General features: G+C 34.0%; 1 protein-coding gene across 8 annotated transcripts in view; it reads left to right on the top strand.

Moving 5' to 3' along the window:
- Positions 1 to 26,984, top strand: part of Nfib (nuclear factor I B) — a 226,725-nt gene that overhangs the window by 144,268 nt on the left and 55,473 nt on the right. For all 8 annotated transcript variants that reach the window (XM_090330010.1, XM_090330005.1, XM_090330006.1 and 5 more), the window contains exons 4-6: positions 10,883 to 10,951; positions 17,190 to 17,310; positions 20,985 to 21,103. In XM_090330010.1, the coding sequence (XP_090186136.1) occupies positions 10,883 to 10,951; positions 17,190 to 17,310; positions 20,985 to 21,103 (309 nt within the window). The remainder of the gene's footprint in view (positions 1 to 10,882; positions 10,952 to 17,189; positions 17,311 to 20,984; positions 21,104 to 26,984) is intronic.

Here is a 26,984-nt window from a genome sequence, read left to right as displayed (position 1 = left end):
AAAATTATAAAAAAATCAAACTTATTTGTTAATGACCTGAAATAAAACAAGAACATGATAATCCCACATATATGATCTCTGTGCATATGTATGTATGTATGTATGTATGTATGTATGTATGTATGTATGTATGTATATCCCATTTTCTTCATCCCGTTATCCACTGAAGAGCATCTAGGTTGATTCTATACCTTGGCAATTGTGAATAGTGCTGCAGTGAACATGATTGTGCTGATGGCTTTACTATATTCTGGTTTGTAATCTTTTGGAGAAATTCACAGGAGTGGAATTGCTGGATCATAAGGTAAATTCTGTTTAGTTCTTTGAGGAACCTCCATAACTACTTTCTAGAGTAACTGAACAAATTTATATTCCTATCAACAGTGTATTAAGATTCCCTTTAGACCACATCTTCACCAATATCTGTTATTGTTTTTCTTGATAATGACCATTCTAACTGGGCTGAGGTAGAATTTCAGCGTTATTTCAATTTGCTTTTCTTTCATAGCCAAAGATCTTGAGCTTTTCTTCATGTTTATTAGCCATTTTGACTTCTGAGAAAATTAATGCATTAGACCATTTATTAATTAAATTCTTGAATCTTTGAGGGTTTAATATTTTAAGCTCTCTGGATATTCTGAACATTAGACCACTGTCTAATGCAGAGCTAGCAGTATTGTCCCATTCCATAGGCATTCTTTTTAGCCATGTTCTTTGATATGTAAAGGTGTTTGAACTCAAGGCCTTGTATCTACTAGGTAGGAGTTTTATCACTTGAGTCATTCCCTCATTCTATTTTACTTTAGTTATTTTTTCAGCTAGGAATCTGAGTTTTTACCTGATCTGTCTTTGGACTGCCATCCTCCAATCTCTGTTTCCAAAATAGTTGAGATCACAGGCAAATGTCACCACTCTCTAGGGATCTCCTAGCAGAGGATTACAATAGCTCAAACCCTGGATACATAAGGCCATATAGGATGAGGATAAATTAATGGACTTCAAGGACATGGAAACAAGAGCTTATTTATGAATGACTGTTGTTCTTAATGTACTATTTTTTTTCCTCTTGTGCTTCCCTTTGGTTAACCTCATATTGTTCTAGTATCTGACTTTGTTACCTGGTATATTGTGTGTGTGTGTGTGTGTGTGTGTGTGTCTGTGTGTGTGTGTGTGTCTGTGTTTGTGTATGTTTATATATATTTGTTTATTTGAAATAGGAGCATTAAAAAGGCTAGGAGATGGGTTGGGAGAGAAATGGGGACAAAAACATGAGAAGGGGTATCAATGTGTGAGAAATAATGCACCTTCTGTCTGGCGTATATAACTATAACCCCTCTATACATTAAAATAAAATATTTTTTAAAGGTGGTTGTTTAATCACCTTCTCCTCTCTTTCTCTTCTCTAAAGAACACATGTGTCACCTGCAGTTGTCATGAAACAGCAGATGGGTTCCAGAATCTGGAGTGGAGCCTGTCTTTTGGTTATGAGACTGGTAGGATGTGCCAGTGCTTTGCGTTCTACTAGTTCACTGCTAGCATAATGATTCCCAAACGGTGTTACACATGTGAATCATTTGGGAAAACTTTAAAAAAGCCCTGATAGCCAGGTCTCACCCCAGAGGAATTAAATCAGAATAGCTTGGGTTGGAAGCCAAGCGTAAATTGGTTTCAAGAACCCCAGGTGGTTCCAATGCTGAGCAAATTTTGGGAACCACTGCACTAGGGTAATTGGTCTATTTCAGGTTTTCCACTTCTTTGCAATTTTGGTTACTTTTATTTTACCAAGTAATTGCCCATTTAAGTTTTCAGAGCTGTGGTCAATAAGTTGTATGTGTTACCCTCTTATGATTCTTTTAATGTATTTTGTTTTGATGATTATGTCTCCTTTCTGATTCTTATACTTGTATATTTTTGCTTTTTCGTGTTTTTTTTTAAACAGCCTTGCAAGTGGTTTTTCTGCCTTGCTGATCTCTTTGAAGAATTATAATTATTTGTTTTATGTATCATTTTAAATATTTTCCTTTTTTTTTCTAAGAGCTAATTTAGTTTTTTTGGTCCCTTAAAGGCAAATTTCAGCTTTTATCTTTAATTCTGTCCTTTTAACTTTCCTTAGATTGTTTTATTCTTCTTTCTCTTATTTTATGGTAAATAATTTCTTTTGTCTTTTTTTTCTTGATAAATAATTCCCCTTTGCTCTACCTTTTACTTTTCATTGCTTTCTAGTTAGCTTATAATTTTTACTTTGGTTTTGTCTTTCATTTATTATTTATTTTCTTTTAATTTATAAGAGCTGTAGAGTACTTACTCACTTTTTATTATTTACTGTTAATTTTCTTTGCCACAGTTGAAAGAAATGCTGTGGCCTTAGGAAATCTGCATTTTAAAGATGGACTAAAGTTGTGTCTAGTCAAAGATAATGATCTTTTTTAAAGGTTTCATGGACATGTTAATAAAGCATAGCTAATTTTTCATATTATAGTCCAGTAGATACATTTATCTTCCAAAAGAGATATTCTAAAAATTCTCACTGACTTCTGATTCCCACTAGTGATTGTATTTCCAAAAAGTTATTTTGCCTTTTAATAGTTTTTTATTTATATACTTCTGATTTTTGTGGTGTGCCATTGAGGTTCATCAATGAATGAGCACAGGGCACTAACAGAAAGTCTTTGTTAATCATGCTTTCCACCCATTCATGCGATTTTTATTCTCTTCATTAAAATTCATGTTAAATTCTCTCTTAGCCAATGCTAATTAACAGTGCTTGCTTTTTGTTTGAATCTGCCTGATTTTTCTTTGCATATTTATTTATTGACCATTTCTCTTTTCTTTATTGTTATAATTTTGTCATGAGTCTATTCCTTAAAAATTGCTAAATCTTGTTTTCTTTAGTTGATCTACTACTCTATGGGAAAACTCAGTCCATTTATATTTATTAGAACGACTAGTACATTTGAGTTTATTCCTTCTATTTTGCTTTATATTTATTACGTGGATTTTAAGTCATATTTCCTTATTTTTCCTTCATTGATTTCATTCGTATTCATTTTTAAAAAATATTTGTCTTTAACTTGGGTATCTTTCTTGTCTTTCCCTGATCTTAAAATGAAATGTATTCCTATTTACTGTTGAAAGTAATATGTAGCTTTTATGTTGGTTTATTGCTACATGATTTTTATCTCTCTTTTAAAGAGAAGGAAATGGAAGGTGCAGATATCTGTCTGAGTCCTGCAATTGTTCCTTTAGAGCCTTTCTAAGTATTATGCTGTGGTGCAGGAAGGTGTGTCCTCCATACCCACAGTTAAGATAAAAGGCATATGCATATATATAATAAATATAGCTCACTTAGTAAACTATGAAATATCTGTCCTCATGAATGTAAAAATATGAAAAGATAAAGATTACCTTAGGGTAAGTATTAAACGTTGTAATTAATTTCTGACTCTCAGGTCATTGTAATCACCATTAAAGATTTGTATTTCATATATACATAGTGGGAAAGTGAATTTAAATTAATATTAGAAGATTAACTTTATTCCGGGCATGATGACACACTCTTATAATTTCAACTACTTGGGAAGTAGGATCAGGAAGATCATGAGTTCAAGGTTAGCCCAGGCAAAGTTAGCAAGACCCTGTCTCAGAAACAAAACAAAAACAAGCATAGCTTAAATCTGATGCTTGCCTAGCAAACACAAATCCTAAATTTAATCTTTAGTCTTGTAAATAAAACAGAATGAAGAAAATGCTAAATTCATATTTTCTGTGATCTTATAATAGACTAACTATAGATCTAAAACACATGCATTTTACATATATGTATATTACATATGAAACATGATGGTAATTATTGTTCTGTTTAGAGCAAAAATGGAGAAGATAATTGTGGGGTGAATATTTTTGAAATACATTGTGTGTATGTATGTAAGAAAATTTCATAGTGAAACCCATTGAAAGCTTCATATTGAAAATGTATGGAAAGAAGATAAGAGGCAGGGCAAAAAGAGAACAATTAAGGGAGTAAATCTGATCAAATCCATATATGCACATGTGGAATATCATGGCAAATTCCCTTTGTACAATTAATATGCATTCTTATAAAGGAAAGAAAAACTAAGAAGTGAACTTTTTAAGTGATAGGGAAAGAAAAGCAAGAAAGTAATTTTAAAAATGTGAATCTGTATGATTTTTGTTGTTGTTGTTGGTGGTGGTGGTCATGGAGCCTAGGTTTCAAGATTAGTGCTCAACCACAGTTGAGCCATATACTTCCAGACTACCATTGTGGGTGATGCTATACCATTTTGAGCCACAGCTCCATTTCCAGAAATGTGACTCTCTAAAAGTAATTCCAATAATATTAGGGATAAAATATTCCTTTTTCATAGTTTACCTATTTTTAATATTTATTCTTTTAAATGTTCCATTTTTTAAAGCTATCTGCAAAGAGATAAGGATTTTTTTTCCTCAAGTAAATAGCCATGATAGCATTGTGTCGTGATATTTTTCTACTTGAATCTGGAACATCCTTGCTACTATTCGGTAGAGGTAGAAAGATAGACATGCTTGTGGCCTATCAAGAGAGAAAGTCCAGACCGACCTCATGGAAAGCAGCCTGAAAGTGTCTATGGAGAACTGTAAGAGTTTATGCCCTTAACAAGATGAGGGGAGGGGGTGGGGGAAGGGAAATGGGAACAAAAACATGAGAAGGGGTATCGATGTTTGTGAAGAAATGCACCTTTTATCTGGCAAACATAATGTAACCCTTCTATTAATTACAATAAAAAAGAATATAAAAAAATTTAAAAAGAAAAAAAAGAGTTTATGCCCTTTTATCTAGAAATCTCACTTCTGGAAACTCCAGTCTAAAGGAATTATGAGAAATGAGGACATTATTAGCAGTACTGTTTATATATAATATATATTATATATACATATATAAAGTATATATGTATATATGTATTTGTATATATTTATATATGTATGTTACATATATATATATAAATAGAAAATAACCTAAAATGCCAAACAATAAGAAAATTGTCACATAAATGGTAACAGAAAATATGCCGTGCATAGACATAAAGTAATATTTTTTAAAAAGTACCTCTTCTAAATAGATATAATGATCATAGAAAAAAGTTAGGATTTAAGTTTATGAACATAAAACTTTTTATTTATTCATTTGTAATTTAATTTCATTGTCAAGGCGATGTACAGAGGAGTTACATTACATATGTAAGGTAGTGAATACATTTTTAGTCGAACATGAACATTATTACCCCCCCTCATGTTTCTCCCACTTTCAGTCTTCCCCCTAGTCCAGTTTTAAAGTTCATTTCCAATGTATTGTCTTGAGAGTATCACTGCTGTATTGGTTCATCCTTTGACCTTTGTTTTTAGTTCTTGACATTGAAAGTAAGAGTTTTATAGCTTATTGATATGTAATTGACATGCAACAAATTATAGATGTTTGAAGTTTACAATTTGATGAATTTTGATATAGGTTTATATCTCAGCAAAGGCAATGTATATATATACATGTACATCTATACATACACATATATATACAATGTATATATATATTTTTTTTCAGAGATGCAGGAAAAAGTTTTAAAAAGAAAGGAAATACAGAAAAAGCATAAGAATTATTAAGATACCATGTATGTTAAAGTTGAGAAATTTCTGCCTTCCAAGACCATTGGATCTTTGCACCATGGATTTACATTTCAAATTGAAAGATAAACTTAATTCTAAATTAATATTATAATATTAACCATGGCTTTAGGTTGGTAATCTGTGCAGAAAAATTGCAGCACTTAATATTTCTATTTCATAATCAGTTTCAAACCTGATTTTTATTATCTTTAAGTAGTTGTACAAAAGGCTTTCAATTTGCGATGCAAATTTATAAGTACAGTGCATCTTAATCAATGTCAGCTCCTCCATCTTTCTTTCCTATCTCTCATAACACTACAATTTCCCTGTTTTGGTACTTAACTATGGACAGTCTGATCAGTTAAGAAGCTGACAATAGAACTATATTTCACAACATCACCACAGAAAACCTCCTGGGTTATAGATAGTATCGGATGTTACAAGACTGGTAGAGAGTGTGAAGTAAACTCACCCCTCAAGAACTATCTTTTTCACTCAGTTGAGCAGCAGTAACAGGTGGAATCATGTCTACCTGTTCTCTGGTCAAAGGAAGAATACAATAAAAAGAAAGTCATCCATGAGAAAAAGTAAAATCTTTGAGTCACCAAAGGCTTCAGAAATGCTTTTAGTAAGTTTTGCTCCCAAAGTAACGCTTCTGTCCAGCAGTGGTGTTTAAAGCCACTATGTAACTTCTTAGTGCTGTAGATAGAAATTGCTTTATCTGTGAGTAAAACACCTCATCTCAGTATAATTTGCATGACAAGGATGAATTCATAGCTGTGAAAGTTTCCACACAATAGCCGGGCATGTATTGCTTATTATTACTTTCATAGTTTCACATTCCTTCTTAGGACTTTTCTCATTGGATGACAAATCTGTTTATGGAGCAACTAAGCAACGCCTGGAACTATGTAGAATAAGCCTAATCCGCCATCTACATTAACAGTCCTTCAGATACTCGAAGACAGCATTCATGAATTTAATAACTGCTTTCCCTTTGGCATTTTTTTTTAATTTCAAGAATAGAACACAGTAGACCATAGAAATGAGTGTTATCAGTCTTCCTTTGGATTTTCTATGTAAATGTTGTTTAACATTCAAATGGTGCTGATTATAATTTGAGATATTAACAGTTAGATATGCCATTGTGTCCCTCTGTTATTGTTTGTAAAGGAGGTTAAACACTATATTAACTTCTGAGTAGTGATTTACTGTGGCTTTTGTTAAGAAAGAATAAAAAAAGAAGTAAAATAATATAATTGGATATTGCCTTTGAGACTTTTCAGTTTGCATAGCTCTTTATTTCATACTCAGTTTTATTTTTATTTTTTAAGGCATACATGTAGTGTAAATACAACATTGCACAAATGCAAAGTTATTCTTTTCTTCTTGGCTTAAGCTGTGGTGTGATATTGCTTGGTAACCATTAAGCAGCTGCTATGCCTCAAAGATGTGCATATTTCCTTTGGTAGATGAAGGAAATTTACTATCTCAATGTCTTCAGATTGCTTTAAGATCCTTGGCCTTTGTATCAGCTTTTGAGATTTACAGTGATCTGTGAAACATGTAAAAGCCTTGTTCCTGAAAGATCCCAGAAGCCTGAAGGTGACAGGTGGTTTTATGTTAGCGACAGTACCCTGACTTTTCCCTGAGTCTCTGCCTCTGCACTCTTGCAGGGCTCCTGACCCATTGCAAGATTTCTCCCCAGTTATATATCCAGAGTCCTCAAATGTTGTCTCGTGCATGCTTGAAAAAGCACTGTTCACCCTCCAAGAATTGTGTCATTCAATTTTCTCTTCTTTCCTCTTTCCACTCTTGGATAATGCTTATTCATTACTGAGGTAGGGCCATGTATCTAGGTGCATGAAATTGGCCGCATATACCCTAAGGTATTCCATTGCTTGATTCCCACCCAGCCATCAGCTCTTTTAGCTCTTTGTCAATAGGCATTATCACCAGTCCTTGAGAACTCTTCCTTCAGTCCACTGTCCTATGCTTCATTCAGGTGTAGGTGTAGAGCCTGTGGTTGTATTTTACCCAGTGGCTTCTGACATACCTCCAGTGCTTTCTGTAGTTGATTTTTACTTTGTCTTTTATATTTCACTTTTTTAATAACTGGGAGAGAATGAGAAGCAGAGAATTATCCTGTTGCATTCTTTCTTTCATTTTTTTAATGGCAAAGCTATTGTATTTTATTTGTGTTTGATGGCCTGAATGTAAGGTTGTCCTCACTGGATATGGTTTCTAAGGACCTACCTAGTACTTCATTTTAATATATTATGATATACAAGCAAGTGGACCCATAACCATTCATCGCTGAATAAGGAAATGAAGGCAGGTGATTCCTACATAATGAAATGTTTTTATGTACTACATAATGTGATACATTTCACATATATTCACTACTCAGCATTTCATTTCTCAGTCATTCATCAGTTAATTTTACAAGTAGTTTTGTGCTCGTACTATGTGAACATTTGATAGCTGTTTGGTTATTATTTTGTAGTACATGTCTAATGTTACAATCTGATCCTAACCTTTGTTACTCTTTCCTTTTTCTTTCTTTTGGTGTTTGTCCTGGAGTTTGAACTCAGGGCCTTGGGTACTGTTCCTGAGCTTCTTGCTCAAGGCAAGTGCTTAGCCACTTGAGCCACAGAGCTTAAGTATTCCACCCTAGATCCCAATCCCTCAGCAAGCGAGTTCTAAGGAATGGCAAGAATTATGATAGCCATAACATCCATTTCTTTACATTTGTTATACAGTTACTAAGTTGTTAATTTGTGATTTGTTTTAAAATGTTGAATTTAAACTTTGTGTTCTGCATTCATTTAGAAGTTACTTTTCAGTGAGTCTGCTGTTGAGGAAGAGAGAGAGATGGACTAAACCTAGTCACTTCCCTAAATTAAAGGATCTGATAATCCAGCAAGTTGCTTAAGACTTGAAAACAGATAGCTTGGAAATTCTGAATGTGGAAGGTGTAAAATAAGTACAAATTAGGTGTGATGTGAATACAGAGGAAAGAAGTTATTTCTGTCTAGAACCAGGAGAAAGCTGGGGGAAGAGAGAGTGGTGCAACAGTTTATGGAATGAGTGGAAGTTGAGCTGGATGTACAGGAGGAAGACCAGCTGACCAGAGAAAGCTACAGGGGAAGCACAAGGGCGGGTGCCTGCACATTACAAACAGATGAGGTTGAAGTTCGTAAATAAAGTTTTGCTATTTACTGTTTTTTCCAAGTTTGCCATACATAATAAAATATACTAGCTATTCTTTAAAATGGAACATCTTTGCAATAACTTACAGAAATGTAGAAAATTAAAAACATCTTTGTTCCCAACTCACAAAAATGAATCAGGTATTGTTGTCATGACTTTTAAGCACCTTGTATAGTGCTGGTTATAGAGAAGTTATTCATTAATCATTGAAATTAATTAAACCTGGTAAGCAATTAATACCTCAAGGGCTTTCTGAAAATGTATCAAATGGGAACATTTTGTTATTATACTCTTAAAAATTATAGTTTTTAGAATAAGGACTTAATATGAGACTAGTTTTTATCACTGGAATCTTATAGATTTTTCTTGTTCCTTTTCCCTTTGTGTGTCTAAAGAGGAGGAATGAGTAGGTATTAAATATTATTCAGACATGATGATTCCTACATGACTGGAGTGAACAGTCTCCTATCAAGCATGGTGATGCCAGTGAATACTTTTATCATATAAGTGATATATGGCTAAAAAGCAATATAGTCACTTTTGTTACGGTAAACTTTCTAAGTAAGAATTTGTAGATTGTTTGGGCCTATTTAGTGTTTAATGTGCATAACTCAGTTTAAGTCTGGTTACTGGCTGTCTGGCTGATCTTCAGTTATTATTCGCATTTGTACTGTGCTTACTGTGGGTTGGTTTATGTATATATATATATATTTTTTTAATCTAACTTGGTTTTCATAATAACCCAGTGAGGTAGGTGATTTTATTATCTCTAATTTGTAGATGAGGTCTCTGAGGCACAATGAGGTCTAATAACATGGCCAAGATTTTATAACTGGTAAATTGGCTGGGATTCAGATCCCAGCTCTTTGACTTGAAATGCTCTGTATTACTAAACCACCCAGCCTCACTTCCATGACCTGAATCTAATGCCTTGGTCACCCCTAAACCTCTGGAAAATCAAACCTGATTGCCAGTTTTTGTAGCCTTAGCTTTTTTCCCCACCTGACACGTATTTCAGTTCTAAGGATTTTTAGACCCTAATTTACATTGTTTTCCAGAGACAGCTGAGTAAGCCATATCCAGTCTCCTAACCCTTGCCCCTCCCACCCCATCTCTCTCTCTGTCCCTCTCTCTCTCTTTTCACACCCTAGTTCTATTCCTCTGACCTAAATGAGAATTGAGGGATATTCTTGTTGTATACTGGATGTAGTCAATCAGCTATTTTTAAGCAGACTGAACTTTCTCAGACTCCTGAAGTTGGGCCACAGTCACTCTGGATCCTGTGCCCTGTCACACAAGCATGTGGCATACCTGGAGGCCTGAATCAGTGTTATTTGCCGAATGAACTTTCCAGTTCTTGAAATAAAAAGAGTCCAAGACATAGTAGGAAGAAAAGGAAAGTCCTGAAGTTGCACAAGGTCTACTAAAGTGCACAGAACAGGGTTGATACAAAGACATATTTGCTGTGTGTACAACTTCTGCTTTTGTGTTCCTGGTGATCCAGGAACAAGGGTAGGAGTTTTGGTAACAACAGCTCATTTTTCTTTAATCAGGGAAGGATTTGTGAAAGAACAGTGGTTTCAAGAGATCTTTGAAGTATTTCCAACAAGGCGCTAATTGTGGTTGTGGTTTTCCTTTTTCTCCTCCCCCTGGCCCTTTTAATGGGTAGACTTTAGCCTACCAGGTGCTGCAGCAGGGCAGAATACATTCAGTGAGTGCCCCAGAACTTCGTCCTCTGTTCATGAGACATGACAAATAAACCACCCCAATTGCGTACATTTAGAGAGTTATGGGAAAAAAATGTCCTGGGAGCTTATTGTGCATTTACACTTCTTACTGTTGTTCAAACAAGCACAATTTACATTCATTAGAGTTTTGTTTTTACTAGTTCTTGTTATAAACATTCTTGGTTTTTGTTCTGACCTTTGGTCTAAAAGCTATCAAATTCTAGGGTTTAATCATTTGTTTCACTTCCTGCCTGTGTTGATCTTTTTTGCTTTATGTCTGTTTTCAGGATACCTTGAGGATAGTTTTGTGAAATCGGGAGTCTTCAATGTATCAGAACTTGTGAGAGTATCTAGAAGTAAGTAAACTGTTTTGTACATGGAATGATAGAAAATATTTTCTAATTTTGGTCAGTAGCTACATATTAGAATTTTAATTTTAAAATCTCAAGTATTTTGATGAAATCATAGGTGACTTTTTTTTAAACTACATTCAAATCATCAAAACTTTCCACTGTACCACATTAATTTTTAATGTTGTTCTCCTTGCCATGATGCTAGTATTCATTTAATTCAGTTCTCTCTGTGACCATAGATGGACATTTATATAAAAGGAAGTGTGATTAATTAAATGTACTCTGTGTTGTTATGATAACCCACATAAGTTTCCTGTAGATAAGTGCTTTTTCATTTCACTAACATTTTGAAGGGGGAGGAGTTGGAGATGTACAGGATATACACGCTAACATGCTAAGTGTAAAGGGATGCAGAAATTAACTTTGCAGATTGTAGTTAAATATAGATAGAAAGCATTGTTATCCAAAACAATGTCCAATTGTTTTAACTGGCCACCTCACCTGAGACACCATTTTTGGAAGTCTAGATCAGATTTTTTTGCTAGAGTATATTCACCTGGCTGTGTAACTAACAAGGAAAAACATTTCCTTAAGTCTTACTTTTTGGCTAATATGTAAAAATACATCCAAGATGCAGGTTTCACACACTAATGCCGTTTACTTTGACTTTTGAGATTTGATTTTGTTTTGTTTTGTTTTCCCTAGGAATAATGGAATTTCATGTAGGCCTTGTCCTAGGTAATCAGTGGCTCTCCCATATAACCATGCCCCCCAACCCCTTTTGTTGCTTTAGTTACTTTTCAAATGCAATTTCATAGATGCTTCTGCTCAGGATTAAACCTCCTGGTTAGTTGGCATTTCAGATGAGATTTGCCCCCACTTGACTTGTTAATTGAGATCAGGAATATTCAACTTTTTGCTCAGACTGGACTTCAACTTGAGTCTTTCCGATCTCTGCTTCCCCCATCACTGGATAATAGCTCTGCACCACTTTGCAGAGCCTTGTTTGTGTGATTTTGAGTGATATATTTTTCACGTGGTGTCTTGATAGAGAGTGATTCCCTCTGGAATAGTATTATTTACAAAGATAGTCTTTAAGTTGTGTTTTTCTTATCTTAGGCTTTTATTTATTTTTCAATTGTATTTTATTGTCGGGCAATGTGAAGAGGAGTTACAGTTTAATTCGTCAGATAGTGGGTACATTACTTCTTGTACATTGATACTCCTCCTGATGTTTTTCTCCCAGCTTCCCTCCCCCTGAACCCCTGAATTATTTTGTTCTCCCCCTTTCCTTCCCTATTTCAAATAAGTTGTGTTTTTCATCTGGGACAAATCCAGAAGTCCTGAATAAGAATTATAATAATGTAAAAGGCGTTGTGAGAGTAAGTTATGAGCATGAAACTGAACAGTATTTTAAGATAGTGGATAATGAAGAGATCCATAAGTCAGTAGGTGACAATGGCTTTTGCAATGTATTTTCTCCAATAACGCAGGTTTCTTAAGTGTTGAATACAAATACCATGTCAATTAGACAGTGACACCATGGACATTTAAGACATTTAAGTGACGTCATTACTGGCATAATTCTAGACTAAATACATGTAAGACCCAAAGATTGCTGTCATGGGTTTCTTAACTGGGGGAGCAGAATGGGAGATGAAAATTGGACACCATTGTTCCTGATGCTCTGCTCTCTTGACTAAGGATAGATAGTATTATATATTTTTTTTTCAGATCAGATTTTTTTTGTTATTTTACTTTAATTTGGGAAGGAATACAACTCTCTACCACATTTTAACATCATATATGACAGGAGGTACTTGAAAGCACATGTGTATGTATTTTCCTATTTGTCTTTATAGAGAAAGTTTTGAGGCACATGAATTTTATTTTTAAATTAAATTTGTACTTTCCGTGCCATGATGCATTTTCATCCATCTTGAGAAGGGTAGTAGACTCATCTGTCAGAAACTATTTATTTAGTACTTCAATATAGGCAACATTATGTTACATGCTGTCTGAAGAGAACCACTTTGGAACTTTCAAAAGTTTACAATGATATCTGGAAAAATCTGAATTTCAGCATGAAAAAATAGGTTCGAAAATGTTCCTCTAACAGTTCAGAAACAAGGTAAATTTTGCATACTTCATTCATTCTTAATTTGTACTGTCATTTCTTAGAAGTTTTTAGGTTGTTATGATAAACATTACCGATTTGTAATTAGTACATCAATTATCCGTGTTCATTCTTTAATTTATTCAACAAATATTTATTTTCTCCTCCATGTGAAAATAGGCATCTCTGGAATGCTTGAGAATTTATTTTCTTAAGTGTTTTTATATGTTCACATTATAATCTTGTTTATACAATTTAACTTCATTGGTTATGAAATAGAGTTTGCTAAGTCAACATAAACTTGAGCACAACCCTTGTACTATATATCACCAATTCTAGTTTCTTCAGGGTTCTGTGACATTTTAATGGTTCTGGTCCTCTAGGGTTTTACTATCATATGACCTACTAATGTGTATATTGACGTAAGTTAATGACTGTTCAGTTTTAGGATAGTGATCTCTTTGTTGAATGATATTATCTCCATCTGAAAAGTTGATTTAGGAGCAGTCTTTGGAGCGAACAATAAGCTAGATTAAGGTTTGACCTCTAACCCTTACAGTGTGATTCTTTGGAGGTTTTCTTCTAAGAGGGTATTGGCAACCTCTTAAACATGATTTGCAGCTCTCAGCTTTCTTAGTGCTTTATGGGAATAGGTGCTGATGCTCATCTGCATCTATTCAGGGTTCTTCCAGAATCTTTTAACCAGGAAGATCTGACCTAGATTTGCTGTTGTCACACATGTCCTCGTCACTAAATGAATTGTGTGGTATGCTAGTATTTTGACCACATAATCTCCTATTACTAGCAGAATATATACTTCATTGTACAGGGTCCTAGTATAGAATTTATTTCTGTAACTAATCTTGTCTGTTATTATTCTGGAATAGTTCTTCTAGATAAAAGTTCAGAATGTAATTTCTAAACATTTTTAATTATCATTTTATTATTTAGTATACCCAGTATTGTTAAGGCCAAGTAAAATTTGTTAACTGTTGAACCATATATATCCAGGAGAAATAACAAGTCTTTCCCTAATTATTATACAATGTTCATTTGCAAATAGTTTCCAAAATATGCCTCTCAGCTTCTTAGTAAACTGGCTCTCTAAATGATAATTAATTCTGAGGTAGGAAGCCAGATACATCACTCACTTTCCCTGAAGACAAATGCCTGTTTTAAACACATGCCCTACTTTGCATGTCACATAGAACATAAACCTAATAATACATTTTAAGCATGTGGTTATTGTGAGACTTCTGACCTCACATTTTTTGAAGTTTGGTGCCTTAAGCTACAACAAACAACTATATATTGGTTGTTCAAATAAGTCCAATGATTCATCATATACACTGTATATAAATATTCTGGGCTAGAAAGATGTTATTTTATATAAAATAAATAGCCTAACAGAAGACATATCCTCTACAGGTTTGGAGGTAAGACTCATTTGTGTATATATTGGTTAAGTTTTGATAGGGAGAGATGTTCTTTGTAGAACCCTTGATTACTTTTCTGCAGTAAAACATGCAACTTCTAAACATTCTTAAATGTATTTGAGTTAATTTTCACCTATTTCATACTAAAATACAGATTATTTGAAAATGGGTAATGGATATGTTCAGGATATTTGTTTAATTAATTTTTTGTGATAATATTGGGGTTTGAACTCTGTTCCTTACCTTTTTTTGCACAAGGTTGGTACTCTACTACTTAAGCTACTGCCTCACTTTTGGCTTTGGCTTGTTAATTAGAGATGAGCATTAAGCATCTCACAGACTTTTTAAAACATATTTTTATTGTAATTAATAGAAGGGTTACTTTATATTCGCATTTGTGCATTTCTTCACAAACATTGATACCCCTTCTTATGTTTTTGTCCCTATTTGTAACTGAGCTGGCTTCCAACTGCTATCCTCAGATTTCAGCCTCCTGAGTAGCAAGGATTCAGGCATGACTCACTAATGCCTGGCTTGTTTGTTTAATACTGTAAGTAAAAAAACAAAACAAAGCACAAAAGCGTTGACAATTGGTAGTCCTTGGGTACTTTTCCGTTTAGCTAGAGACAGTTAAGAGATAGGAGATCTCAGCAGATTATGTGTTCTTAGTGTGAATTTCAAGGCCTCTAGAAGTTTGTGCCTCAGTAGAGAGACTAGAGCTTCTGAAGGTCCCCAAATGAAGAAATACCATTTGCCCTTTTGTTACTGTTGGTAACAGCTGCCTGTCTCTACTTTGCACATTATCTCTGTCCCTGATTTTGCTCCTTTTAGCAACCCTAGTTCGTAAAACACTTCCTTTTAATACTTTTCTCATTTTCCAAAGTCCAGTGCCAGATATGACTTTTCTACAGACACCTCAGACTATTCAGTCCTTCATGGAATCTCTTCCCCTGGGTATCTTGCAGCATGTGTTACCCATATTGTTCACTGGAGCAATTGCATTATAATTTAAACTGTCGTGTAATTTATGTATTTTGTACATGTATTTTGTTTACCTAACTTAATACACAGTACCTCTGAGGGCAGAGGTATTCCAGATGGTTTTGTATCCACTGTAATTCCTGCCAGAAGTGGACATGGTCAATAACATACAGATGAACAAACTCAGCAAGCTGGTTCATTCTTTATCTTTTTGGGTTTTAGCACATTTTTGAATTGTTTAACATTTATTAGCCACTCCTATTCTACGAGGAAAGAAACTTGGGGAGGGAGAAGCAGAGAAGGAAATGAACTTACATTTGGTTAACACATATGATACATTAGTCAGGAGGCTGGGCTTTTTCTTTTTTACTCATTGAATCTGCAAATTGGCCATAAATGGAGATTCACCCTTGCTCCCTAGTTTGCAAATGGCAAAGAGAGCTTCAACTCCAAGATTTTTCATTTCTCAAGACTTTGTTTATTGTACCAAATATACTGCCTCTCACATATATTCAGAAAATTAGTACTAATAACATTATATTTATTATAATAATTAATACATTTAATGTTAGATTACCATCATATTAGTTATATTAAAGTTACAAGTACTGACAAATTCAGACAATTCTTTTTATTTATTTATTCATTTATTTATTTATTTTTAGCCAGTCCTGGGGCCTGGGCACTGTCCTTGGATACTTTTTGCTCAAGGTTAGCACTCTTCTACTTGAGCCACACCACTAATTCTGGCTTTTTCTGTGTATGTGGTATCAAGGAATTGAACCCAGAGCTTCATGCATGCTGGGTGAGCACTCTAATACTAGACTAGGCTCCCTGCCCACAATTCCTGCTTTATAAACTACCACCTTAAAATGTAAAACTTCATTAGTGTATTTTAAATGACTTACAAAGTTGTGTTGTGGTATGAACCTTTTTTTCTTCTTAAAAATAAAGCATAAATATTGAATAAAGTCATAATGAACATTCAGTTATAAAACCTGAAATATATTTTGAAAACCATGTGGCTTTTGTTTTATATTTGTAAATTTTATTTATATGTCATACTAATATTACTTACATCAAGTATTTACTTATACCAAATCATCATAAATATGTTGTGTTTTGTGCTAGGTAGAGAGACAAAATTATAGTAGGTAGCATACTTCAGCCTTGAACTTGTTCTGTAGACTAAGGTGGCCTCTAACTCTCGATCCCCTTTCTTAACTCTCCCAAGATTACAGACATGTGCTACCATGGCTGCACAAATAGGATTTCTAATCCATCCTAATATTAATGTTAGTGTTAACATAGAGTAATAATGTTAGGTATTTATTTGTAAAACCAATCTGCATTTTCTTGCTTAGCAATGATTTAGCCTAGTATAAAGATGTTTGGTGCCAAGTCATAGGGTTTATGCTCTACTCAACTGAGATTGACAAGGAGATGACTGACAGTGATAGCTAATGTAAAGGTGTGAAGATTCGGAGCAGGATTCATGTAAGTGATAATCTGCAATCATAGGTAGTCTGCATGCCTCAAATGGCCAAATCTGATATAAAAAGCTTCTCAAATTCTACCCCATACAATGGATATTAAAACCTTGAGATAAAGTTCTTGTGCAGAGGCATGAAAAAGATTGAACTTTCTATATGAATAGAGTTTAAGTGTGAATGTTGTTCACCATGTTTCTCTTCATTTTACTCCTCAGCACCAATAACCCAGGGAACTGGAGTTAACTTTCCAATTGGAGAAATCCCAAGCCAACCTTACTATCATGACATGAACTCCGGAGTTAATCTTCAAAGGTCACTGTCTTCTCCACCAAGCAGGTAATGAGAAAGGAACTTCTCATGTTCTCATCCTATATTCATATAGGTAGGTAGGTTGATATGCCTATCATAGACAGGTAGGTAGATACCCAGATGGACAGGTTGTTAAATCTGTAGACAGACAGGAAAGTAGATAGGTAAAGAGAGAAGAAATAAAACAGTTTTACTTAGTCTTTCTTGGTGTAATTTATTTTGGATATCTTCAAATTGAGTATAACTGTCCTGAGAATAAATTTTTTTATGCAAGGACAAAGCAACTATGAATATATATTAACATGATTTTATTCTGTTCTATGAAATATACTTCTTCATGTTAACTTACTTTGTGGGGCAGTTTTTAAAATGATATTACTGTGTCAACAATCCCTGGCTTAAAACTAATTTGTCCTTGTAACTGTTAGCCTAATCTTGCACACGGATAAAGAACCATGAAAAACTTTTTAAAAAATTAAAAAAAACTTTAGACTCAAAAAGCCTTATTCTAGGCCAGAGTTTTTGCTTTGTTATGCTTTTTGATGAAGTTAGTTAGCTTTCTAATACCAATAAAAGTGTTACCTGCTCTGAGATTTTGATTAACCAGTCTTTGGTAAGGTTGAAAAATCAGGTTTCTTTGTTTTTCAGTTTTATTTTGACATTCACTTTCTCTTGTGGCCTTTGACAAATATTTAGATATATTGTTTTGTTTTTATTAATCAGATCTTTCATAATTAAATAACCATCTCATTTTCAGGTCATTACATGTTCATTATTGTCTAAGATAAAAGCATGCATGAGTCCCAAAGGAAAACATATTTTTCATTATGTCAAGTTTTAAAAATAAAATAATACCTGGATAAGACTTGCTCTAGTCTACTATATTTCTCAAAATTGACTATATTTGAATCAAAGGAATACTCATATTTATAAACTGTGGTCAATTTTATGATCCAATGATTTGCATGTAATTGAATTTATAGAAGATAATTGGGCCTATTGTCACTAAAATTTTCTCTAACAAGACTGAGATATTAAATATATGATAGCTTTTCCACATTTGAACTGTGAACAATAAGTTGTTACTTTACTAGAACCAATATGCTCTCACCACAGATCCATATTCAATATCAGATACTACATTCTTTACAACTAAGAATTTAAAACATTTATTACCTTGTTATGAAAATAATGCCTTCCTAATTTTGAACTTTTCATACTTCTAATGATAAAAGAATTAGGTGGAAAGGAGAATTAAAAATGAAAGTTCTGGGGGCCAGGAGCATAGCTTAGTAGTAGAGTGCTCTTCTAGCATTTATGAAGCCCTGGGTTAGATTCATCAGTACCACATCCACAGAAAAAGCTAGAAGTAGTGCTGTGGCTCAAGTGGCAAAATGCTAGCCTTGAGCAAAATATGTTCAAGGACAGTGCCCAGGCCCTGAGTTCAAGCCCCAGTACTGGAAAAAAAAGAAAAAAAGAAAGTTCTGGTCAGGCACTAGTATACTAGCTACTCAGGAGACTGCAGTGTGGAGGGTTACAATTGAAAGCCAGCCCTGGCTAAGAAAAATCTCTAAAAATCTCCTTCTAGAATATCCCACAAAAATCTGGAATGCATGTGTGGCTCAAGTGGTACAGTACCAGCTGAGCAGCTAATCTAAGCACATTCAAGGTCCCGAGTTCAAACTCGGTTTTCAGCAAAAAATAGAAAGTTCTAACTTTAGATACTTTTGGAAGAAATAGTCATTCTTATTCTCACTTAGCACAGATGCAAGCTTTTGAATGTGTTAATATTCTGGGAGCCTTGGATCAAATACAACTCACAAATATATGTATAAACACACAGAGACGCAGGCTTCAAGGCTTGGACAGTCTGGTGTCCTGAACAGGGCAAAGTCATGGACATCAAAGGTCCTTCCCAGGTGTCTGATTGCTTGCATTAACTTGTGTTGTCTTGGACAAGACAAGTCTTGTTTAAAAAGCAAATTAACCGTTTGATGGTAGTATATGATAGGAAAATATCATATCCCATATCAGAAAATAGTTATTTTCAAGTCTTCAATTAAAATAAATTATATTTTCTTTATTCTGCAGTGAGGGCTCTGGGGATTCACATCTGTAATCCTAGCTACTCAGAAGGCTGAGAACTGAGGATCTCAGTTCGAAGCTAGCCCAGGCAGTGAACTCTGTGAGATTCTTATTTCCAGTAAACTACTCAGAAAGCGTTGGAAGTGGCACTGTGGCTCAAGGGGTACCGTGGTAGTTTTGAGCACAAAGAGGCTCAGAGCTCAGGTACAGTGCCTAGGCCTTGAGTTCAAACCCCATGACTGGCCAAAAAGAAAAGGAGCATTCTAAATATCATTTTTTGGGTTGAATTTGGCAGTCATTTCCTTTTCTTCCTTGCTGGAACAATAAAGGATCAGCATTCTCATTTTTTTTAGGAGGAGATAAAGAATACATGTAACACTTTATAATCAGTGAAGTGCTATATTAATTTTATCACTAATTATGGGACTGGTATTAATATTAATAACTTTTAAATGTCAACCACTTAACAAAAAGTTTTATAGTTAATAACTCATCTAATCTTCTTGACCAATTCCTTTCAAATATATTTTATTATTTTCATTCTACAGATTATTAAACTGAGTTTAGAAGATTTGAGGAACAAATAAGTGTCTTAGTCAAAATTTGTGTCTTTGAAAGCTCTTCTTCCACTGTTAATCCATTATATTATTTCTGAATAAATAAGAATTCTTGTCAAAGACAAGTGCTAGATAAATAAACATTATTAATATTGATAATTATATTACAAACCAAGTTCAATAGGTTTTTTTGTTTTTTGTTTTTTTTTGCCAGTCCTGGACTTGAGCTCAGGGCCTGAGCACTGTCTTTGGACTTTCTCAAGGCTCACACTTTTCCCTTTGAGCCTCAGCACCACTTCTGGCTTTTTTCCTATGTATGTGGTATTGAGGAATCGAACGTAGGTCTTCATGTATGCTAAGCAAGCACTTTACCACTAGGCCAAACTCCCAGCCCCCAAGTTCAGTAGTTTTTAATTTGCTATACTAGGGTGTGATATAAGGGCCTTATGCTTGCGGTGTAGATATTCTGTCACTTGAGGCATGCCTCTAACATCAAGTTCAATCTTAATAACACAGTTTTAATATTAGCAGGCAAGCCACATTGAATTTAATTTTAAACCTGAAATTTCTTCAGAAGACTTTCTGAGAAAGATAAATATAAACACACAATATATTTCATAGTAAATTGTTATAAAATGGTGTAGCAGCTAAAAATGTTTGCTACTCCTATTGATGTATGTACACTTACTATTCTTTCAAAATGTCCTTATGTTGTGCTTATGCAAACATGTCATAGTAAAACATTTCTCAAATATTTTTGTTCATTTGTGAGGCACTTAGTTTGAACTTGTAAGTTTGAACGCAGAGCATCACACTGGCTCAGGAGCTTACCGATCAGGAGCTGACACTCTACCACTTGATCCACACAACTAGCCCAACTTTTGGGAGTTGTGAGTCTTTAGCACTTTACTGTCTGGATTGACACTAAACCACACTGCTCTCAATTTTAGCTCACTGAATAGTTATGAATCACTATCACAAGTTCAAGTAATTTATTTTTAAATGCTATGTCTCTTCCTATAAATCTCAGCTAATGTAATAATGGTCATATTTTAACAGCAAAAGACCCAAGACTATATCCATAGATGAAAATATGGAACCCAGTCCTACAGGAGACTTTTACCCCTCTCCGAATTCACCAGCTGCTGGAAGTAGAACATGGCATGAAAGAGATCAAGGTGGGTAGTAAGGCTGTGTTTCCAGGGACATCAGACTACATGGTTTCATGTAGTCAGAACCTTGTAAGAAAGCCAATATGAATATATGCTTTCTTTGTGAAATGATTTTAATAAAATTACTTTTAAGTTAATATACTAGCCAAATTCTATCAAAGTTGCAAAAATCCTAATATTATATGTTTTTTGAATGCCTACAGAACCCACAGATTTGAGGAGAAATATATTCTTAAGAAATAGATCCTTTTTAATTTTTACATGGGGTGGCTCTTTTGCCTTCCTAAAACATATTGAATTTGACCGCATTTCATCACTCATCCCCATGCCCTTTCTCATATTTAGGCCAGTATTAAGCATAGATATTGAAAAATAGCTAAGTCTAATTTTATTTGTGTATATGCCAATATAGTTTTATATCAGCTCTGTAAGATGCACCTGGAAGTTCCTTTTGAAATCAGATCTTATATTTTAAATAATACTACATTTAATCTTGATCAATATACTCTTTCATTAAGGTTTTTTTTTTTTTATTCCAAGTCTTGGGGTTGTTCTGTGCGGTCTGGAAAACTATAGGTTGAGTAATCTTGGAACTTAGCAGCAGTTTGTTTTCAAGATTTCCTCTTGCTTATTAGAATTTTTTTTTTTTGTCAGTCATGGGACTTGAATTCTGGGCCTGGGTGCTGTCCCTGAGCTCTTTAGCTCAAGGCTACTGCCCTACCCCTTGAACCGCGCGCCACTTCTGGTTTTCTGGTGGTTGATTGGAGATAAGCATCTCATGGACTTTAGTGCTTGGGCTGGCTTTGAACAGTGATCCTCAGATCTCAGCTTCCCGAGTAGCTAGGATTACGAGCGTGAGCCACTGTGCCTGGCTTCCTGCTTAGAATTTTTATAAAGAGGTATAGACCTTAGAAAGAACCTTCAGAAAACTTTACAGACCTTCATGGGGGTATTGGACTTTGAGTCAGTTAGGAGCCCTTTAGCATGGTGATATTTTAACTAATAAAGAAATAGAGGACAAGGGACACACAAAAGAAGAGCCAAGTGCTGAGCTGGGCAGTAACTTTGAGAATGGCCACATGTGCCAAGTCATTGGCTATGTGCCTATGAAAGAATGTCATCAACTCTGACAAGGGTCATTTTATGAAATAACTTGGAAATAGCAGAAGAGCTTTGGCCTGAACACATCCTTTCGATCCATTCTTCTGTCAGTAGACAAAAACCATCCCCAGAAAACATAAGTTAACATTTCATCACTCTCTTGCTTCATATCCATCAGAAATTGCCCATTGCTCTTTGGACAAAGTCAAAATTCCCTAGTTTGAACAATGGGCCTAAATTCTCTTAAGTTTCTCTTCTTTCTCTCTTTACCTGATCCTGATGTTTTCTGTAGTTTTGATAATCAATACCTAGGGCCTTGGCTCCTGGAGTGTTCTTCTAACTCTTCCTCTGGCAAATTCTTTGGCATCCTTAAGGGCTCAGGAGTTTCCGTTTAAATCAGGTCCTTGTATTTGTTTATTAGCATAAAGTATCTTTTCTTCATTGTACTCTTAAAAAGTAACTCCCCTATTTAGTATAATTTATAATAACTGTTAATTGTCTTAATGTATCTGTCATGAGGGCACTGTCTTTACTGTTTTGGCTGTTGTTGTCGTCATCAACACACAATAGAATGCATGTGCATGTGGAGTAAAATCACAATATTTGTTGCATAAACGAAGTATAATAGGCAACCCATGCCATTAGTGAAGGCTAGAAGTACCTGAGTTGTAGAAGTATGAAAACAAGACTTTCAACTCCATATTTTATTGCTTGTTTTACTGACATTGTCAATGCATTCTAAACAAAGCTATATTTTCTCTGTCAGAAAATTATTCTGAGAAAGATTCTAATCGTAATAATAATATTTTGAATGAGTTGGAATAGATGTGTTGCTCAGAAAAGTGTAGGTGTTCTTTATTATAGAGTGTCATTTTATAAGAATTGATTCTTCTTTCAGCCTATTCCATTAAGCCAATCTCAAATTATATTATAAAACATTTCTGGAAAAGTAGAAGGGAAACTGTCATTCTTTCTCTTTGTAAAATCATTGCATTGTCATGGTGATTTTCTATTGTCAAAATGACTACAATTATTGGAGAAGTCTATGAAGGCATATTGAGAGTAAGGAAGAGTGTTCCCTGCTTGTGTAGGATTAAAAAGAAAAAGTCTTGTTACTTTAATTCTGAAGACCCTGAAGAATTTGTGTATTGTGGAAAAAAGGCTTCAATGACAAAATGAAGGCAGTATACAGTATTATCTTTATAAGTTTACTAAGGCCAATGGAGTCTTTTTGTTTTTAGAAAATGCTTTTTTGAAAATTTGCAAAATAAAATACCCCACCACTGTGCTTGTCCATCATCACTTGTTCTTTAGGTATACTTTTCTGTCCTAAGCACTGATTGAGTACCAGTCTTATATTTGTAATAACTTTAATGGTCTTGATATTTCTTTCTCCACAGAGTCCTATACTAAAGAATCAGTAAATACTTATTGGTTAATTGTAATGTGCTTGTATTTTTGGTGGCAGAAAGAACTTGAAATTGGAAATTATTTATTTCTCAGTTATGCATCTTAATCTGTTACTGATGATTTTACATTAAAATATTTTTATCAAAACATCTAAGAAAACTGATTTTTGAAAATTTGAACTAATTATAATGCTTCAGTCTGTAACATCAGTTGAAATCATTAAGATTTCTTTCAAACAGGCAAAAATAAAGGATGTAAGATGAGCAAATTTATTATACCTATTTTGACACAGAATCTAGATTTAATGTTACATCATATATAATTTTTTAAATAATTTACTTTGACAAAATTCTTATTTTAGCATACTTATGCATAATTTCATAGTTAAATACACATATAATTTTTTTCTTTCTTTACTTTCTATTTTTCCTTTCTATGCTGCTACTGGGTCTTGAACTCAGGACCTGGTGTTCCTTTCCCTTAGCATTTTTGCTCAAGGCTGATGCTCTACCACTTGAGGTATAACTCTATCCAACTGTTTTTTTTTTTGTTGTTGGTAATAAATTGTATATAAGTGTTTCACGGACATTTCTGCCTTGACTGGCTTTAAACTGTTATCTTTACTCATATCTCAGCCTCCTGACTAGCTGTGGTTCCAGGCACGACCACCAGCTCTAGCTATATTGATCCTATTTATTTATTTATTGCCTGTCCTTGGGCTTTCTCAAGGCTAGAGCTCTACGACTTGAGCACCACTTCCAGCTTTGTCTATGTAATTGGTACCGAGGAATCAAACCCAGGTCTTTGTACACTAGGCTAAACTTCTGGCTATATTGATCCTTTTAAAACATAAAGTTTCTTGATTATAAAAAATAATTTTTAATTTTGCAAATACAAATTTTAATATTTTTAAACTAGTAAGTACTGAATAATTTGGTAGGCGATTCTGTAATTTGCTTAAATTTCTTCTGATGGCTAGAGACAGATATTAAGTTTGTCAGTACTACATTATGTAATTTTTACCTTTTAATATTTAATACACAGAGAAGAAAAAAGACTTTTAAGCTATTAACAAAAGAATAAAGAGCAATCACTATATTTATTTCATATTTTCTAGAATATTTTTCCTCATTGGATTTCTTATGAATCCTGGATCTCCTTAAATTTCTGGGTATCTCTAACTGTAATTAACACTTTTTATTTATGGTGCTTGAGCTGGAACCCAGGGCTTTACTCATGCTAGACAAGCACTCTTAACACTGAGCTAAGGTCACAATCATGAGCACTTAAGACTTTAATAGACAAATGCATAAAAGTAAAGTTAACTTATCAGTATGATGGCTAAAATCTTCTGAACACTCACAAAAAGACTGTCAATATCTTGTCTAAATTTGAGTTTTTCCGCCTGAGTCCTTTTACAGAGAGATTTGCTTCCTAAAGTCCTTTTCTAGATATCATTAGAGCAGTCTATTGAAATTTCTGATATGCAAAGGAAAAATGAGATAAATCATGATTTTTCCTGTAATTCAAGTTACTTTTGTGAGATTAAGTCCAGTTCTGATGTCCAGGAATTTGACAGACTATTATTTGCTTGAACATTTGAAGCAATCATTTATCAAGGTTACTGTGCCCCTGCCATTCTAATAGTCATTGATTCATCTAAGTCTGAATATAAAACTCCAAAAACATTACTTAATAGACATTAGTAAGAAAAATGAGATAGGATAAATATATTTGTAATAAATAGTTGAGGATTTCTAAATGGGTAATTTAATAGTTTCTACTCTAATGAACACTAAACTTGTAATCTTTGAAAAATGTAAATTTAGTTTTTATGCAGTATAATTTTATTGATTTCTACACATTTAGGATTTGAGATAATCTGGCTCCATTAACATTTATAAAATGCCTATCATATGCCAGGGATTTTATGAGCACTGGGCACACAAATATGATTAAATGAACCTTCCTGCCCTTGACCTGATGAATAGAAAAATGAATTTTTTACTACTAGGATAAAAAGGGACTCATGGAAAGTAAATGATATAAAACTAAAGTAAATGATATAAACTAAATTATAAGGTATCTGTATGCATACTTAGTGCTAACTTTGTTTTTAAGAGTAGTAATCTTACACAAAATCAGTAAATTGGTATGTTAGAAAAACCAGCATTACTTGGTGTATTGGTATGTAATTAGATTTTAAGAATAGTAGAAAAACAAACAGACTGAAATCTAAAATAAGGAATATTTAGACATTGTGTTCTGATTGCCACAGTTGCTAGAAAATAAAAACATTAATTTTTTAAAATGTTGAGTTTGTAAGACAGTGGTAGAATATTTGCCTTCTATGTTCAAAGTCCTATGCTGGATCCTCACTACATTAAAAACAATTCTGCTACATAAAATCTTTCTGTATTTTTATGTATTTGCAAGTGTAGAGATTTTACTTATAACATTTTCCAAATATTTTCCGTAGTGCAGTGGTCTTAAATTTTGCACTGAATTTCAGTTTGTATTTTATATATGTATGTAGCATCATTAAATGAGTTACGTCAAATAGCCCACAAGAACATTGAAGATGAGAGTTATATGATCCTTTCAGTATCTTGGGTTCACTAAGGACATAAATAGCTATATATAGTAGTGTGGGAACATCCAGATAGAACCAGAATCTAAAACCAGCATTTAATCTGAGTTTAAGGAATGTTCACAGCTTTGCAAAATACACGAGTAGTAAACTAAACTTGAGAGATTATATTTTAACTAAACTTTAAACTTACTTTTTTCATTCATGAATCACAACATAGAAAATCCCATATACTGTTATGTGCTCTGCATATACAGGAGATGTTATTTGCCTTTTAAAAGGTTTTGCAAATTCATCTTACAGGGAGCATTTGATTTTAAATGTGGAGAAACAGTGCTGGAGCCCTAACTTTTATATGACAAAGGATAGAATCTCAAAGTTCTCTTCCATCTGTTGGGCCCCAGTGGTGAGGCATTCTCTACAGAAGGAGGGGAAACTGAGGGCTGTTTGAGGACTAATCAAACACCAATTCCTTACATACTTCTGGTTGGCATCAGAAGGATTAAATAGCCAATTTTCAAACTTTCAATTTTGAGCTAAGTAGAGAAAGTCCTTTTTGAATTCCTTTGGCAAGATTAATACCAGAAGGAGCTGTTTTGATATAATGTATAAGAACAGTTTTTGAGTTTTTTTCTTGTTGATATTATTTTTGAAAATTTTTTATCAGAGTGATATAAGAGGGGTTCCAGTTACATTCCATTCATAGGCTAGTGAGTACTTCTTGAAAATTGTTACCCCTTCCCATGTTTTTCTCCCACTTTCCCTCTCACCCACCCACTCCCAAGT

Source organism: Megascapheus bottae, chromosome 3 (genome assembly GCF_031878675.1).
Source record: "Megascapheus bottae isolate mThoBot1 chromosome 3, mThoBot2.hap1, whole genome shotgun sequence".
Taxonomy (NCBI): Eukaryota; Metazoa; Chordata; class Mammalia; order Rodentia; family Geomyidae; genus Megascapheus; species Megascapheus bottae.
This window is presented reverse-complemented; position numbering and strand designations above follow the sequence as displayed.